A 16,945-nucleotide genomic window follows, 5' to 3' on the forward strand; every position below is an offset into this window, starting at 1 on the left:
CAAAGCCAAGATAACGAATTAAGTCAGGATTTCATGGCTATCCGGGCCAAATTAATCCACAAATCTGTTTCACAAAAGCTGTAACAAGTGGTATTTCAGAAATTAGCAGGCTTACAGGCCGGTTTACTCAAACCTGGGTGGCATATCTGTTTAAACAGCAGTGACCCTAATCAGAAACAATGCCTTCTTCTCGGGATCATTGGCAGGTAGTGGCAAATAGTTTGAGATATTACTGCCATCTATTGTGGCTGCACTGTGGCCAGAGTATCTGACCAACTGAATTCAGATTAAAAATCCCCTCTTGTTCTCTTTCAAGACCTTATTAATGTTTCTCCATGTCTTAAAAAAATTAGGTCTGAACACCCAACAATGAGCAAAATAAAAAAATGTCAAAATGTCATCCACTTTCATACTTTATTTCTAAAGATTTTTTTTTTTTTAATGAAATCCAAAACCAACAATCTGGTTTTAACATTAAAATGTCAGATTTGTGGGGGATGACTCCTTTAAATATGCTCAATAACCTGTTTGATGTGAGACTCTTTCTGGAATTAATCTCTTTTGCTTCTCTTTGTTACTTCAGCCAAGAACAATGAAGGAGATGACGAGGAGCAGACAGGTGGAGGTGGCCTCGGTGATAAAGTGTCTCTCTACAAGGGTGATATCACTGTCCTGGAAGTGGATGCAATAGTCAATGCTGGTAGGAACTTTGATCTAACTTGTTCAGGCTGTTGTTTGGATGGTGAAAGAGCAGCTTCTAAATTGTGTTTTGCTGCCCTCTCCTGGAGAACATCAGGAGCTACAGTTTCCTCAGGTTTTACAGAAGTGTGGATGGATTGTGATTAATGCAATTCAAATAAATCTGACTGGTTTGGCTGTTTTTGATTGTAAATATTAGACTATTTGATCCCATTTTCCTCCCTTTTATCTGTTTTGTCACAAAAGAGGAAAAACAGGATTGATAGGGTAACCTGGATTGCATAGTGGCTGTTTTATTCTGAAGGATTGCAGTACCTCTTCCTGGTCCAACTGCAGTTTTTCTTGGATATTTGCAAGTGTTGCAATCTAACTAATGGTATGCATATTGTGTGATATTCAGGCTTAAACTCAAAGTGATTACAAACACTTTTGAGCGGTAAGGTTAATGAAATCTTTTGGATTACATTTAATGAGGAATGAAATGCAGAGAATTCATTAACTTGAAGTTGATAACAAAGATTGAGCATTTAGAAAAATACCAGAGACACTTAAATGTCATGGAAGTTGTTTTGTTTGATCAGCATTTTGACCTTTTACCACAATGTGTTGAAGAGCTGTTATGAATTCAAGCAATTTAGTGTTTGGTTTGAGCCGTGAATAAGCAGAGTGAATATCTGCTGTATAGTTACAGCACTATTTATATTTTTCTGGAACCTCTTTTAAAATGGATAGAAAGCCAGAAAAATTCAGCTTTTACTCCAAAAGAATACACTTACACTGACGGTATTAAAAAATGTATATAATGAACCACTTTTCTCCTGCTATATTTTTTTTATATTTCTCTCCTTTTAAAAGATTCAGTGATAACCTATTTTCAGTGTTCTTCCAGAGGACATATTTACATGAAAGGTCCAGGTATTTCAAAGATAAATGACTCACGCTAACAGGGATTCTGTGGCAGTTGAAAGAGAAACGGTGCAGGATAGCAAGATGGACTGGAGTTCTCATCCAGCCTGTTTTATCCTAACAAATATATGGCCACAAACAGAAACACACACTCACAAAGGCAAAGATAAAAGCAAAACAGAAAAATTTGAATAAGAGATTATAAATTTTACAACATAAAAAACAAACGAAAGGCTGTATAGTTGATAAAAACGTATCTTAATGATGGTAATCATTGTGGTGTAATTATTTTAGGAATTATTTGATATAACAGAAAAAAAGTTTATTTCAGAATAAATTCTTATTTTTTTTTATTTGTTTTATGTTTGCATAACTGCTGTAAAATCCATGCCACATGCAATAAAAAAACAAACAAGACAAAAACAATCTACTTAATGTAATAGTGGACATACAGTAGAGAATCAGCAATGCAGCGTTAATTATAAACAAACTGGTCTCTTCACCTCAACACAACTTTATCACTTTCCTCCAAAACAAATCAAATACATGTTGGGATGAGGTTTTGGTAATGAAGAATTAATAAAGGTGTCTCCTTACTCTGTTTGATTGCGATGGTAATGCCTTCAATCGAATTAGAAAGTTGACAGAGATGCATGTTAGGCTTCAGTGATGTGGAAAAATGTAGGTCTCCTGAAATATTCTGTTCCTCACATTCTACAGCAGATATATATATTTTTCAGCAGATGTGTGTGGAGAATTTGCCTTTGTGTAGCGACACACAAATAGGGCTGAAACAATTAGCTTCTTTAGCTGACAGAGCAACCCACTTAGAGCAGTAATTATACTGAGATTGTAAAAAAAATGTGTAAACCTTTTGCATTTAAGATAAAAAAATATATACTTTTTCATCTGTCAATATGCTCTATCCAGAACTCCTCAAGAGGAAAAGATTTATTTTTAATTTTTTAATGTTGTAAAAAGTCTTCTTTGAGGAATCTTTGGCTATCTGATAATTAATTGATTAATTGAAAAAGTAATCGACAGATTAATCTATTTGCAAAATAATCGTTAGTTGCAGCTCTACACACACAACCCATGTGATCCAACAGTGCATTTAGTGCGACCAGGAAAATGAATTTCTCACATCGCATTAACTTTGATTAGTTTCTGAAGGTCTACTTGAACATGAAGTCACTTCTGTCTTTCAGTGCACAATAAAATAACGATTGCATGTGATTAATTTCACTTTGTGACATCATCCTCAATTTAAGGATGCCTTCTGTGACAAGCAAAAATAAGTAGATTCATTCAGTTTTCATCAAGTTAAAATGAACTTTCTAATGTGCACATTTTTCATATTATCTATACAATATTGTATTCTCTAAGTACAGAAAACCATAATGCTGAGTCATCAGGATATGTTTAGATAGATCCAATAGATGCAAATTGTTTCTGTCTTCAGTCCTGGCATCCACACAATATTATCACTTTAAGACTGAAAATGAACTGAAAATGCTTAAAAATGTCCAGAAGATGCCAGATTTCTTCTTTTCAGTTTAATTTTAATTGTAATGGTAAACATTGGTACTACGGCCTGGAAAGTACAGGCTGTGGTTCCAGAGTGAATATTCTGTGCTTTCTCTTTCACCGGTTAAAGTTTCAGTGCAGGCAGGCAGCTTAGCTCATCAGTTAATGCTGCCAAACATTCAAGCAGTGATTAAGCTCCATTGTGGCCGGGAGGCAATCCGTTCTGTTTAGCGGACCATCACGGGGTCTGAAAGGTTCAAAGGGTTTCTCTGGGCTTTTATGATTTTTGAGAATTTGTCTCCCTGATACACTTTTCTCTCTGGCAGTCTACTTGCTTTTGCACAGGTGGTACGACTGATAGGAACAAAAAAGTGCTAAACTTTGCTCTCCTGGTTTACTTACTTTCTCAGTGAGTCTTGCACTGCAGTGCAGTGCAGATAATTTGCATGTGAATAAAATATTTTATGCTTTTTCTTTTTTTCTCATTGACAATAATACACATTTATTCCAACTAATGGGTGAGTTTTATAAATGATGCATATGCTGCCATACGGCTTTAGAGCTTTTCAGCCATTGAACAGCATGCCTGACTCCTCGACTTTCATCTGTTCATTGCTGCTAATATTTATCCAGCAGTATTTTCATTCTGTCATGCTGTTTTTCATTTAGGCTTCCCACCGTTAGTCTGTGGATAAATTATTGGACTCTTGGAGCCTGATAGACTCAGCATGACCTTTTTTTCTCAAATTGCATGTAAAATTTAGATTCTCCTTTTCTAAAATAAGGCAAGATGTTGTTCATTTTATAAATATTTAAGTCTTCTGTAAATTAGGTTTTTCTGGTTTGGTCTGCTGCTGCTGGGAAATTCTTTACAATTTTTGTGGAAATACTTTTGTCACATTGAAATATTGAATATGTGGTTTGCTAAGTAGTGAAGGAGTTCCTTCTCTCTTAGTGTTGCAGACATGGTTTCTGCTTTAAGTGGGTGTCGGATTGCTTTACGTCCACCATTAAAATTTAATTACCAGGTTAAATGAGTTTTTAACTCTTCTTTGATTTTGTTTGGCTGGCGGTGACACAAGAGGAGCTCCCACTGTCACCTGGATGACACCTAAAGAAAGCAGGACCGCTGATAAACTGAAGCGCAGTGTCCTTATTGAGTCTCTACTATCCTGTCTTTATTGGCTTATTGTATAGAACAAGACTCCTGCAGAGCTTTAAGTGGTACCAGAGTTATTTTGGGTGCAGGATAATTGCATTGGAAAAAAGTCTGGTTAAGAAGAAAAAGGAGAACCCTCAGTATTCATATATTTCTATAAAAAGGCTTCTAAGAACTTCTGTTTTATTATTTAACTTTTCAGCAAAAGAGCAGATTGTAGTTACCCTTTATGGGGCACAGGTCAAAATGTTAAGCTAAGAGTGTTTTTGCAAAACAAGGAAAGACCTTATTACTTTTGTTACATTTAAAAAGTGAGTATTTTGATGGCAATAATTAAGGTCAATGTAATTAAAAACGGCCACTTGCTCTAATGTGTTAAAAAAAACAAATTTTTAAATAAGAAATTAATGAAAAACACTCACTGAGTGAAAAAGGCAGATGTATTTAAAAAAACTGCTTTACTTTTCAAATCGCTTTTTTAAAACTTAATTTACAGTAGGTCAAATATGCCAAAATAATGCATACTGAGGGGGGTGGGGGTTGACCAAAAAATGTTTACTTTCCCTATAAAAGGTAAATGATTTTTTTTTTTTCCACCCAAAATTTGTTTGCACCTTAAAAGAAGATGATTACTGACTCCACAGAGCAAATAATAATAAAAAAAACCCGAAAAACTCTTGAAAGTGCTGCCTTCATGGTCAACCAACAGATTTTTAAAATTATTTTACAGATGCAATTTGGAAACATCCACAGGCACAATATCTTCAAATCCTTCATAAACTGCAGCTCGACTAATTGTATATTTTTATCAAACATTCCTCATATTTATTTTGTGTAATACTGTATGACATAAGAGCTGCTCCATCTATTTTCATGAACACAAAAAAAACTTTTAAAAAATGACCAAAACTGTATTCTTTTAAATATATTCCTTTTTTCTAATTTCTTTCAACTGGATGCTAGTATTGACTTAAGTACGACATGAACATAGGACATCAAAACAGATTTTTCGTTAGTGTTTTTATTCATATATGTTAATTGATAGATTTACAGTACATAGGGTGGGGGATGTATTCATGTTTGGCACACTAGAAGAAAATGATATGCTGAAGGGATTTTAACAGCAGGAAACGTGGAGAGGAATAATGAAAATGGAAATCAAACTGCAGCAGTGGTTTTCAAATAATGCATTTTGTGTGGGAGTCAGCGGTGCTAAACATTTCAAAGGGATATAGATTTTTCTATTTAGTTTAAAGAGTTGGTGAGGAATAAATATGTATGGAATAACACTTCTGCCGTACTCACAGTACCTGGCAAAATTGTATGCCAGTTGCATCATCACAGCTCAGTTCTCAATAAAATAAGATGCCAGTGGACCCAGGAGGATTAAAGACTGAACAAAAGAGCGACATGGTCGCAAAATACAGGCTGTGTGCAGACGACAAGAGGACTGGTTCAATCGTTTCTCTCTATAGAAATACCATGTTGTTCTTTCATAGAGGATGTTTCATTTTTTGCATGGCCACTGTTTCCTGTGGACCACATTTTTGGTTTTACAGGAGAAAGAGCCTTAAACATTGATTATCTTGTCACTCATATGGCGTTAAATAGCTTTACATTTGTAGTTTATTCACAATTCAAGTCATCTTTTGAAGTTTCCTCTTCGGTTTGGGTTTATAGGCTAGATTATGGGCTTTTAGGGTTCTGGAAAGCTCTAATGAATTTTCCCCCTAATATGTTAACTCTTGACCATTATGTGGAGACAAGCCAGTCTGCACTGTGCCTGATTTACTGAGTATGGGAAGCCTTCAGCAAAAACGAAAAAACTGAATGGTTTCAGGTATATAAGGCTAAATATCTTTGTTAGACTTAGATTTTTATGGCCAAACTAATTTTATTTGTTGGTTTTCTTTGAATAATTTGTATCCATGTTCAGATTTTGAGGTGAAATCCATTAATACTCATATCTTTTGAGTTAAAAAGTGTTGGAGAGTAAAGGGCAAGCATTTTAAACTCTTTATAATTGCTTTACAACCACTTTTACTATTTAACCTTTGTTTTTTTTATTTTATTTTGTTAGTCTGGCAATGTCTTAGCTTATTGAGCATTTGCATAAACAAAGTCCTTGAAGGAGACCTGAAAACCTGAGCTGGATCATTTTTAAATCTCTGTTAAAAACACATGTTTTCTTTGGCTTTTTATTCAAGAGAGCTAAAATATTAGGCCCTTAATGTGATCATCTTTGTTTTTTCCCTTCATTGCTTTATTTTCTCCTGTGACATTGCCATGAATACCCTTGTTTTTACTATTTTATTGCGTATTCTACATGTGAAAACACTTTGTCAGTAATATCAGTCAATCTTATTAATATGATTGACTGATTCACTGGTCTTTCTTTGGCTAGAAATTTTCAGTTTAGCAAGGAGAAGTTGGACATTTTTCCTTTCTGTGTTTGAAAATAAGAGCAGTTTATCTTAAGGGGTATAATTTGTTTCTAAAATTTTCAAACACTGGATAAATCTTTGTAAGTTTGCCTGTGAAATGCCCCTCAGTGTACATCTCACATTAGTATTGCATAATGATAAAGGCAAACAAGAGATCAAAATGAATAAATTGCGGAAATATATAAATAATTACTGGAAGTACCACCTACTAAAGTGGATTTTCCTGTTTGATAGTATTTGCAATGTGTTTCATTTCAGTCATTCTAAATGTCTTTACGCCTCTTCCCACATTTTTTCTGAATATAATTTGATTGAACAAGATGTGTGAAGTGTAGAGGACTGCTCTTATGGTGACTGCTCTTATGATGATGACTGTGGTAATTATGCAGCGTTTGAATCCGAACCTTACCTGCTGTAAAACCCTGCCTGTCTTTCTTTATTAGATCATTTTTACAGGAGCCAGTTTTATGTGCAAAGAGAAAGTGGTTATGAGTGCTGTAAAGAACCTTTAGGGGTGGAGATAAGTTCAAGAAACACAAATGGTTCAGAGTTGAGTGGAGCTGCTTGTGCTGTACCTATGATTGACCCTCAGAGAACATAATACCAGGACCTAGTGGTAAATTTATTCTTTCAATATATAATTTGCAGACTATGGTGGCCAAATTTGTCTTTTTTTTTTTTTTTTTGATTATAACTGCTTTCTACCTATGCATATATACATTGCTTATAACCAGAGTAACATAATTGTAAAAAAATAATACTTTGTTACCTTTGTTACCTTACTTAAAGGTATAGAGGAGAATGTTCTATTTCCAGGTGGATCATCAAAATAAGTGGTCCTCCTAATTGTCAATCATTCCGCTGATATGTTTACATAAGGCTGTCCTACGTGCACATCCCCAATTTCACTTACTGGAGGTCAGTCTGACCTAGTGGAAAAATTGCAAATCTTCTTTTGGAAAGTAAGCTTGTATGAGCGATGCAAACAACAACTTTTTAAACTGTTTAAAAATGGGCTTGTGCATGCTCTTGCATGTGCTTAATAGGCGTCCCCTCTCGGGAGCGGGTACAGGGTTGTGCATGTGCATTTGTTTTTTAAAAGCGGAGAGGGCTGTCTTTTCAAAAATATACAAGAATCCTCCACTATACCTTTAAATATTTATTTTGGGCATCGAAACTTCACTCGAGTAATTATTTTTTAGACTACTTTTTACTTCTACTCCTTACATTTTTTTTTTGCATTTATTTGTACTTTCTACTCCTTACATTTAAAAAAGAAAGACTCCTTAGTTTTATTTCAGATAAGCTCCTTTTTTCTTATGACCTGTTGGAATTTAAAAAAAGAAAACAAAAAACATCAAAATAATTAGTTTCATTCAGACTGTGAATTTCTTTTTGGTTGGAATTGCTACTGCACCAACTTGTTGTTCAACACATACCAAAATGAATAGTTTTTCAAGATTATGGAAAGTAAAATTTAACACTGTTACTATTAGTAATAAAACTGAAAAAATTAACTATAATTAAACTATCATCCAGAATTGTAGAAAAATGTTCCTTTAATACTGTAGAAAGAAACCAGTGCAAGGTTTAAAGCTTCTCTCCTTAAACTTTTTTTTTCCTGCAATACTTTTACTTCTTTACTTTAAGTAGTTTTAAAAATTGAACTTTTACACTTTTACTTGAGTATAAAGCTTAAGTTGATACTCTTACTTTTACAAAAGGTTTTTTTTTAAACAGTAGGATTTATACTTCTACTTAAGTAATGAATATTAATACTTTTGAAACCTCTGGTTATAACACAATAGCTTGAACAAAGTCCTGGTCACTACAAATTTTTGATGTGTCAGAGATGGTTTTATTATTATTTTTTTTTTTTAATAACTTTATGGAGTTATTAGTTTCAGTGAAATAAAACCCCTTTCTTTGAGGTAAGCTCTGTAAAATAAAATGTGTGACATTATGTGCATTCTTCTTCTTTTGTTTCTTCTTGTTCTTGTAATTCTTGTTCTTATTACTGTTGTTACTGAACTTTATTTAGTTTCTTGAAATAATAGGAAAAATGACAGGGAAACGTTGCTGCTGGCTTATGGAAGTGGTAGTTTTGAATCCAAAGGAAACTGTGTTACATGACATCAGTGTTTTTAAACCTTTCCTTTGTCTGATTTTTATTAAATAAATATCAGCACATTCAGGTAGTCTATTTGCTTTTGACAAAAGACTATTTGAGTCTTTTGTTAATCAAAAACAGTGGGATGCAAACAATCAGCGACTCCGAACAAGTAAAATTGGTCTAATCACAATCTGCTGTCAGATGGGGATTTTTCTAAATATTATGTATAGTTAAGCCCAAACTAAATAACACCAACGGCAGGTGTAGGTTTAATCAGCTAATCCTTTCGTTTTTCTAATATTTTCACCGCATTAGTTTTTTTTTTTTTACATGTGATTATTTTAATTAATCAGATTGCTAATCTATCAAGGGGATCTGAAGATTAGAGTAATGGCAAGGAGATCTTCCAGGCTACAACCCTTTTAGCTCACCACATAAGATCAATGATCAAAAAAGTTACAAAAAGCTGCTCAGCAGATTAAAGCTCTTGTGTCCAAGTTTTGTGCCTCTAAACCCCACATTTGCTCATCTGTGTGAAATCGCACGTATCACACCACGAGTGAAGTGACTATTGATTAATAGTGCGCTCACATTCTATTATAGTGTTATTCTGGTAATAGTTTTCATTTATCTTCTAGGCGAAACTAAGAGAACTGCTGCATTGTTTTGTACCCTATCATAAAAATGCCCTCTCATTTGTCTGATTGGTTTCCCAGAATCTTCTCCTTTCTCTGGCCTGTGACTCACAGATGGATTCAGGCAAAATGCACCGAAACTCAAGACACTCTCCAAATAACTGTCTCCAGGTGTCCTAATCACTCCAAATGGCCGCAGGTGTTTAAAATAAAGCACCTTTGCATGCAGGCTGCTTTTACAAACATTCTTAAAAAATGGGTCGTACCAGGTGCTCAGGGGATTTAATCACAGTACTGTGATCCCTCTTGTGCAGTAACGTCCATTTGTAAAATTCACTCAGCAACATTTCACCATCAACTCTTTGGTATCATTTCGTAGAAGCTGGTGGAAACAAAAGCAATTCCCAAGCGCACGGAAACAAAAAAAACTCACATAACAGAAACTACACAGTATATAGAGCCCAGGAGTCACAATAAATGGCTACAGACCTCTAGATTTTCTGTGTGGATTCATTGTTTGTTTTGGGGTTTCTATTGCCTAGCAGCTGCATCCAGTCTTCTCAGCACTAAAATGCAATGCAGGCAATCAGATTTAGTGATGCAATGGATGCTGGCACAGGACTGTAAAGCAGTGCAGATGTTTGGTTTTTTTTTTCTCTCTTTTGGGCACGAATCATTCATCTTTGTCTTTTCTTTGCCAGTGGGGATGAGAGTCGGCCAGTCCTAGGCCATGTTCAGAGTTGAAGACTGTACCCGCTTTGGAAAATCTGACCTTAAAGATAAAATAAAACATAGCCGAGACAGTTTTAATAGGCGTTTTGATAATAACGCTACACATGTGAACACGTGTGAATTGCTACGAACTTCCCATTACGACTGTGAAGGTGTGGTCGGAGGAAGAAAAGTATTTTCCAGCAGCTTCTGGTTCTTCCTCACAGAGGAAAAACGTTTCCCAACAACAGTTTGTGCTTCTCTGTTGCATTAAAGTAAGCTTTTGTAGAATTCTCGAACTACGAAGTCTGTAGTTTTTCTTTTATTTGAAGGTTAACACACGTCTGTGGTCTGTTCTTCCGCCAAAATGAGTCAAACTTTAGCCCTCTAGAGGAAGGCTTAAAATGTTTTCAGGTTTGCTGCCACATTGTGCAGCATATTAAAATTTTAGGGACATATTTTATTCTTGTCGACCCGTGGGAACATTATGCTATTGATGTCTTCCAGTAATATGACCAGTTGAAGACATGGATGAGGCAGGTGGCCTGCATGGAGCCTAGATGTAAACCTGTTAGAGCACTTTTTGGATTCATTGCTAGCCCTTCTTATCCCACATTAGTGTCTGACCTCACATATTCTATCCTGCAAGACTGACTAATATTTCCATTAAAGCAGTTCCAAAGCTTCACATCACAGGAGAGTTGAACCTATATAGCCTTACAGCCAACTCATATTAAAGCTATGTATTAGGAGGGAGATGTCATTAATATGTACAGAATCCCAATAGTTAATGCATTTGGGTGTTGTTGTTTTTTTTTATTTGTTATTTTAGGTGGTTTAAAGGATGGGTAAATTATCTGTTGGGTTTTCTCTTACCTGCTTATTTTTGTTATACTTTATTCTAGAGGATACAACGTTGGTGCAAGTTTATGTTGAATAGGATCCATTGAATATTGTGTTTCTGTGTCATAAGCTGTTTGGGAGGCTGTTGCATTATTTATTAGTGAATATTTTTTCCTCTATAGGTGAAAAAGGAAAAAAAAACATCAAAAAAACGCAACACTAAACCCAAACAGACTGACACATTAATACCAGCATCACATTTTCAATAAAAACTTTAGCTCTCCCTTTATTTAGTTGAGTGATAAAACGGCACTTTGAAACCTTCTCTTAAAGAATTGTGTCACCACCGACTCTATCTTAGATTTTCTATCCAGCCATGAACATGCTGCTCCACATGCTCAGCCCCTGGGGAGTCTGGCTCAGTGTGCCCATCATTCTTTCTGGAGATTCACACCTTGTGTCATAACCTTCTTGCTCCCAGCTTTGTGCAATTTACTCGTACCCTCCTCTCTTTATTTCTTTCATTTTGCTGGTAGTGGTGTAAAGATGGAATTACTGTTGTGCACACACGAACACACACAGCTCTCTTTTCATCACTTTGGGCAGCTTAAATTCATTTCGTGAACACGGACCTTTTACTCTAACCAGAATCACCAATAACCAACCTAACCCCACTGGGAACCATTTTTGGATTAGTTTTTCTCAGGAGGGATGAGCCTGTGTTTTTCTTTGGGAGTGTAGTGTAGCCAATGTAGCCACCCCTTATTCAGGCCAAGAATACATTAATAATCTATATGAAAGCATATAAGTTAGAGGAGGTTTATAACTAACTAGTATCAGAATGACAAAGTGGTATACAGGGTTTCTGCGGGTCATTAAAAATAATTAAAAGTCATTAAATTATAATTTTAGAAATTAAGGCCTTAATTGGCATTAAAATTCATTAAAATTGATTATCGTGGCATTTAAAATGCTTTATTAAAAAAAAATGTTAATAAAAACAATTTTGTCAGATATAATTATATTGCAATATATTTACACAGAACTGTCTCTGGTTGATCGTAAAACGAATTCGGGACATAGCTGCAGCCTGTCCATCGTAAAGATGACAAAAGATTTTGCCGTATTTATATGAGAGTCATGGGTACTTGTTGATGGCATAAAAATTATTTCTAAGAGCATTAGAAGTGCATTAAAAAGTATTAAATAAGAGTTACTTATTCCTGTATAAACCATGGTATAAGAAGATACATCAATTTGGACAGAAATTGGAAATGAGCAGTTTTTACTTTATCTGCAGTTCATATAGTTGGAAAATGTTAGATCTTTTTTCTCTCTAATTACGACAATGAAGATGATTAAAGAGAATTTCTACCCTCTAAACATGCAAACACACAGTATATGCTTAATTTAGCTCTTCTTGAGTTTTATGGGAAAAAAGGTAAAAGATCTTGTAGATTAACGGGGATTACTTTGTTATTCGTTGTCTGTTTTATTTAAAGCTGCTTAAAGACCATCCAGAAAAAAATCGTTTTTTTACTGGAGGTAAAAATCCTTGGTACTGTTAATTAGAAATAATCATATTTTCTTTCTCTGTGTGTGAATGTTTAATGGAAAACTGATTTTGTTTTTACTTTTAATGTGTTCCATGTGTTGTCATTCTGGACTAACAAAGCAATGTTTTGTCATATGCAAGGAGATTTCTGCTTTGCTTTTCACTCCAGCTTTTAAATAGGTTCTTAGTACTGATTCACATAGTCCTGTTAGAGGCAGGTTGGCACAGCCCACCTGCACCGGCAAAATCTTACAATCCCTAAAAAGGGACAGGTGACTTCTTCGATAAACTTATGATTGTTGCGCTGTTACACAGAGAGGGAGAAATCAATGCCTCTACCTAAGAGAACTTGCTGCTCTGATGAACAGTGAAATGATTCTGGTTAGTGGGTTACATCGGGTCTCACACTAAGTGGTCCTGTGAATGGGATCACGTTTAAGAACAGGGCAGAATGAGAACAGTTTTCTCCTCCATCTCTTTGTGAATATGATAATAAACCATCACGCTCACCCTTTTTTTTAAACTTTTTTTCCACCAGTGACTTGTTAATCTAGAACAGTGTCTTATTAACTTATCTCCGCCTCTCAGACTTTTAAATAAACTACTGAGGATAATTCTCCAAAGATAATATTGAGAAGCTGGTGGGTATCACAGGGTTGGATCCATCTGTGAGTAGCAACTACTTGGCAGCAGTTAGGCCAACTAGCCATGCTTTGTTTGTATTTAGTATGATTAGGATTAGAATCAGTGTTTGGCAGATGTATAACAGGCTCTTCTGGCAGTTTTACTGAGTCTTGATAAGGACCTAACTATTAAGACTCCTGGAATTTTCCTATAACATATGTAGAAATAAGCCTTGGGCAGAATTCCCCTGAAACTGAACCAACAAGACACCCCCCTCTAGACTCTGAAGGGAAACTTTTTGGTGGGTTTGATCCGTTTTATGCTCTAGGAGCATTAAAGTATATTCAAAAACTTATTCTGAAGATTTCTTTCTTGATTTTGCTATATAATGTAGAACATGAGGAGAGTTTTTTGTTCTTCTGTTTTTGTACAGTCAAAATTAAGACAAAATTAAGTTAAAAGTTAAGCTTATTGCATTCTATGGTTATGAAAACCTTTATACTCTCATACACCAGTGTTTCATTAGCCTCCCATTTTCTCAAACCCCCCAGATGTTCACTTCAGATGATTGCTTACACCCAGCCTTGTTCTGCTTTGTTTCTTCATGCATGAAGGTTTTACTTTTCAATATGGCCAAATGCTTGATATGTATAANTTTTAGGTGGTTTAAAGGATGGGTAAATTATCTGTTGGGTTTTCTCTTACCTGCTTATTTTTGTTATACTTTATTCTAGAGGATACAACGTTGGTGCAAGTTTATGTTGAATAGGATCCATTGAATATTGTGTTTCTGTGTCATAAGCTGTTTGGGAGGCTGTTGCATTATTTATTAGTGAATATTTTTTCCTCTATAGGTGAAAAAGGAAAAAAAAACATCAAAAAAACGCAACACTAAACCCAAACAGACTGACACATTAATACCAGCATCACATTTTCAATAAAAACTTTAGCTCTCCCTTTATTTAGTTGAGTGATAAAACGGCACTTTGAAACCTTCTCTTAAAGAATTGTGTCACCACCGACTCTATCTTAGATTTTCTATCCAGCCATGAACATGCTGCTCCACATGCTCAGCCCCTGGGGAGTCTGGCTCAGTGTGCCCATCAAAAATAGTGGTGTTTAGATGTGAAGTTGAATATTTTATATACTTTACTTTCTTAAGCTTAAGCTATTATATAAATACCTAATTTATAGAGTATGTACCCAGAAATATTGAATAAATATAAATGTATTAAGTTATTTGAATTGTTTTACTTGTAACATTAAAGGAAATGTGTCTGAAGATGAAAAAAATTAAACATCCTCTGCCTCATATAAGGGGAAAGGCGATCCATCTTGAGCTCAGATCATTTTAAGGAATGAAAGTATTTTTATGAGAAAGTCATCCATTGACCTGTAGGGGGCAATGTGACTCCAGCTAAGCATCACTGACTTGTTTGCTAAGTTGCAGAGGTGGAAAGCCTTTGCAGGTACTGCATTTCAAATGGATAAATAGCCCTTTTTAGCTTTCTCTTCAAATATGTTTCTTTAGAACTGTCTGTGGTGACAAGTGGAAATTCCAGGGTTTCATCTAGATTTTATTTTTCTGTTGCCAATACTCTTAAATTAGCTGCTTTTGAGTAAACCATTTGAACAACATTTCCTGTGCAAAGCATCAGCTGTTAAACCATGTTATTGAAAAACTTGGGGTATTGCTGCTCACTTTTTTGGCTGCGGTTTAGGATGGGTCAGGTGCATAAAAAAGGATGTGATTGCTTTGTTTCTGAAAGATGAGAATAGCTTCTTTCTGGATCTCTGACTGTTTCCACACTATCCCCAGGCAGTCTGCTCCGCACTGTTGTGTGCAAATGATTCACTGGTCTGTACACAACCCCTTTTTGACTTTCAGGTCATTCTTCCCACTTTCTATCCTCATGTTCTACTCAGTTCCTATAATTTCAGTTTCAGTCTGTCTCAGTGCTTAAAAAAGGCTGTAAACCATGAACAAAGCCATACTCTAAAAGTGTATACCTTAGCGGAAATATTAATGAGCTCCTTGGTTACGTGCTTACAGCTGCATGGTTTTCTATAATGAAAAAGTAGTGGTAATGGTCCAGTTAATGAGCAACATAATGTTACAAGTGAAGGAATGTAAAAATCAGATTTCGGTAAAGAATATTTTATATTTCTACAAACTTTATCTAATTGTTTTTTGCTTTAGTGTCACAATACTTTTTTTTATATGCTTTTAAATATAAGAAAACTGGGGTGTATTTCTGAATGAATAACATAAAATAGTGAACTGTAATTGTGACCAAGTCTCTATCAAAATTCTGCTCAGAATATCAGTGTTCTTACTGAGATACAAAATGTCCTTTTTTTTTTTCCCCTCTTTGCTATAGAGAAAAATAACTCTTAACAAAAATGCCTCTGAGCAGCTGGAATGAAAGACTATCATGTTTTTGTCCGTAGTTGTAAATGAGAATATGAGTCCCTTAACCCCGGGCAGTCTGTCCACTGTTGCACAACTTTCTTTAAGGAACCAGGAAAAACGTTAATAAAAGGAGCTCTCAGCTGGCCATTCTTATGCATTTAAGAATTTCTGTTCCCACTAAATCTCAAATGGTTATGTCTGTTAGATTTCCAGAGGCTCAGTTTTGTAAGATACGAAGGCCAAGCAAATCAAAATTTCACTGCCCTGCTTTTCATTTCTGAAAATATAATCCAGGAATATAGGATGCTATTTTGGAATATGTTTATCTCCTATAAAAGGATTAAAACATGACATGGAGTAGATATTCTACTTGATAGAGGTCAGAAATGAAAATCACAAGACATCAGTCTAAGAAATCTCACCTTAATTAAGCTGAGCTTCATTTATTGTATAAACAGTTTTTCTAAAAGAAATAGAAGGACAAAGCGAAGGATCATTGATGATGTTTAGCTTTTGTATTTAAGTTTTCAATGTTTTTTTTTTTAGCAATATATGATGATCTTCTGTGTATATATGTATATATAGATATTTTAACTCTATCATTCCCTAGAAAGTACAGTTCCATGTATTAGGTGCCAATCTTAATTACTACTTTCTACAATATTGTTATCTGAGTAAAGCAATAGTTTTACATAGAATTTTTAAAAGATTTTTTAAAATATGAAATAAAATAAATTCTATCATTTTAATTAACCATCTATTCTCCTGAAACAGGGATTTTAGTGTAAAAGAGCAATTTAGCAGAAGTTTACTTAAGATATTCTGTTTTTCTGACAAGTTTATTGACTTTAAGGAAGACATTAGACCAAAGGGGAGGTATAGCACTTTGCTGTTCTGTGCACTCTACAGCTTGGGATATCTTAGATTTTATTCTTAGAACATTTTCAACAAATAAAAGGATTAATAGAACAACCACAAACTGTTGTTAGACCCCAACAATATAAGACAGATCGCACAGTTTTTCAAAACATCATATAGAAGATTTAGTCAATGCAACTTAAAAGTCAAAGAATAACTCCCAAGCAAATTTAACTTAAAGCAGAAAATTCAGCTAATAGCTTTATGAATATTAAAAAAAAAATTGCAAAAAAGTTTAAAATAATGGAAAATACTCTATGGAGAAGGTAGCCTAATGAATTAATTAAATTTAAAGTGGATCCAGCTCATGAATCATTTGCTCATGTCATGATTTTGCCTTGTTTTTCTTGCGCCATCCCCCTCTCCGATCCTGCTTCTCTATGCAGTAAGTTAATTGG

General features: G+C 34.8%; 1 protein-coding gene across 1 annotated transcript in view; it reads left to right on the top strand.

Moving 5' to 3' along the window:
• Positions 1-16,945, top strand: part of LOC107084010 (O-acetyl-ADP-ribose deacetylase MACROD1-like) — a 583,486-nt gene that overhangs the window by 8,318 nt on the left and 558,223 nt on the right. The window contains exon 2 of the mRNA XM_015373637.1: positions 584-700. Within this exon, the coding sequence (XP_015229123.1) occupies positions 584-700 (117 nt within the window). The remainder of the gene's footprint in view (positions 1-583; positions 701-16,945) is intronic.

Source organism: Cyprinodon variegatus, unplaced genomic scaffold (assembly GCF_000732505.1).
Source record: "Cyprinodon variegatus isolate N-32 unplaced genomic scaffold, C_variegatus-1.0 Scaffold90, whole genome shotgun sequence".
NCBI classification, from domain to species: domain Eukaryota; kingdom Metazoa; phylum Chordata; class Actinopteri; order Cyprinodontiformes; family Cyprinodontidae; genus Cyprinodon; species Cyprinodon variegatus.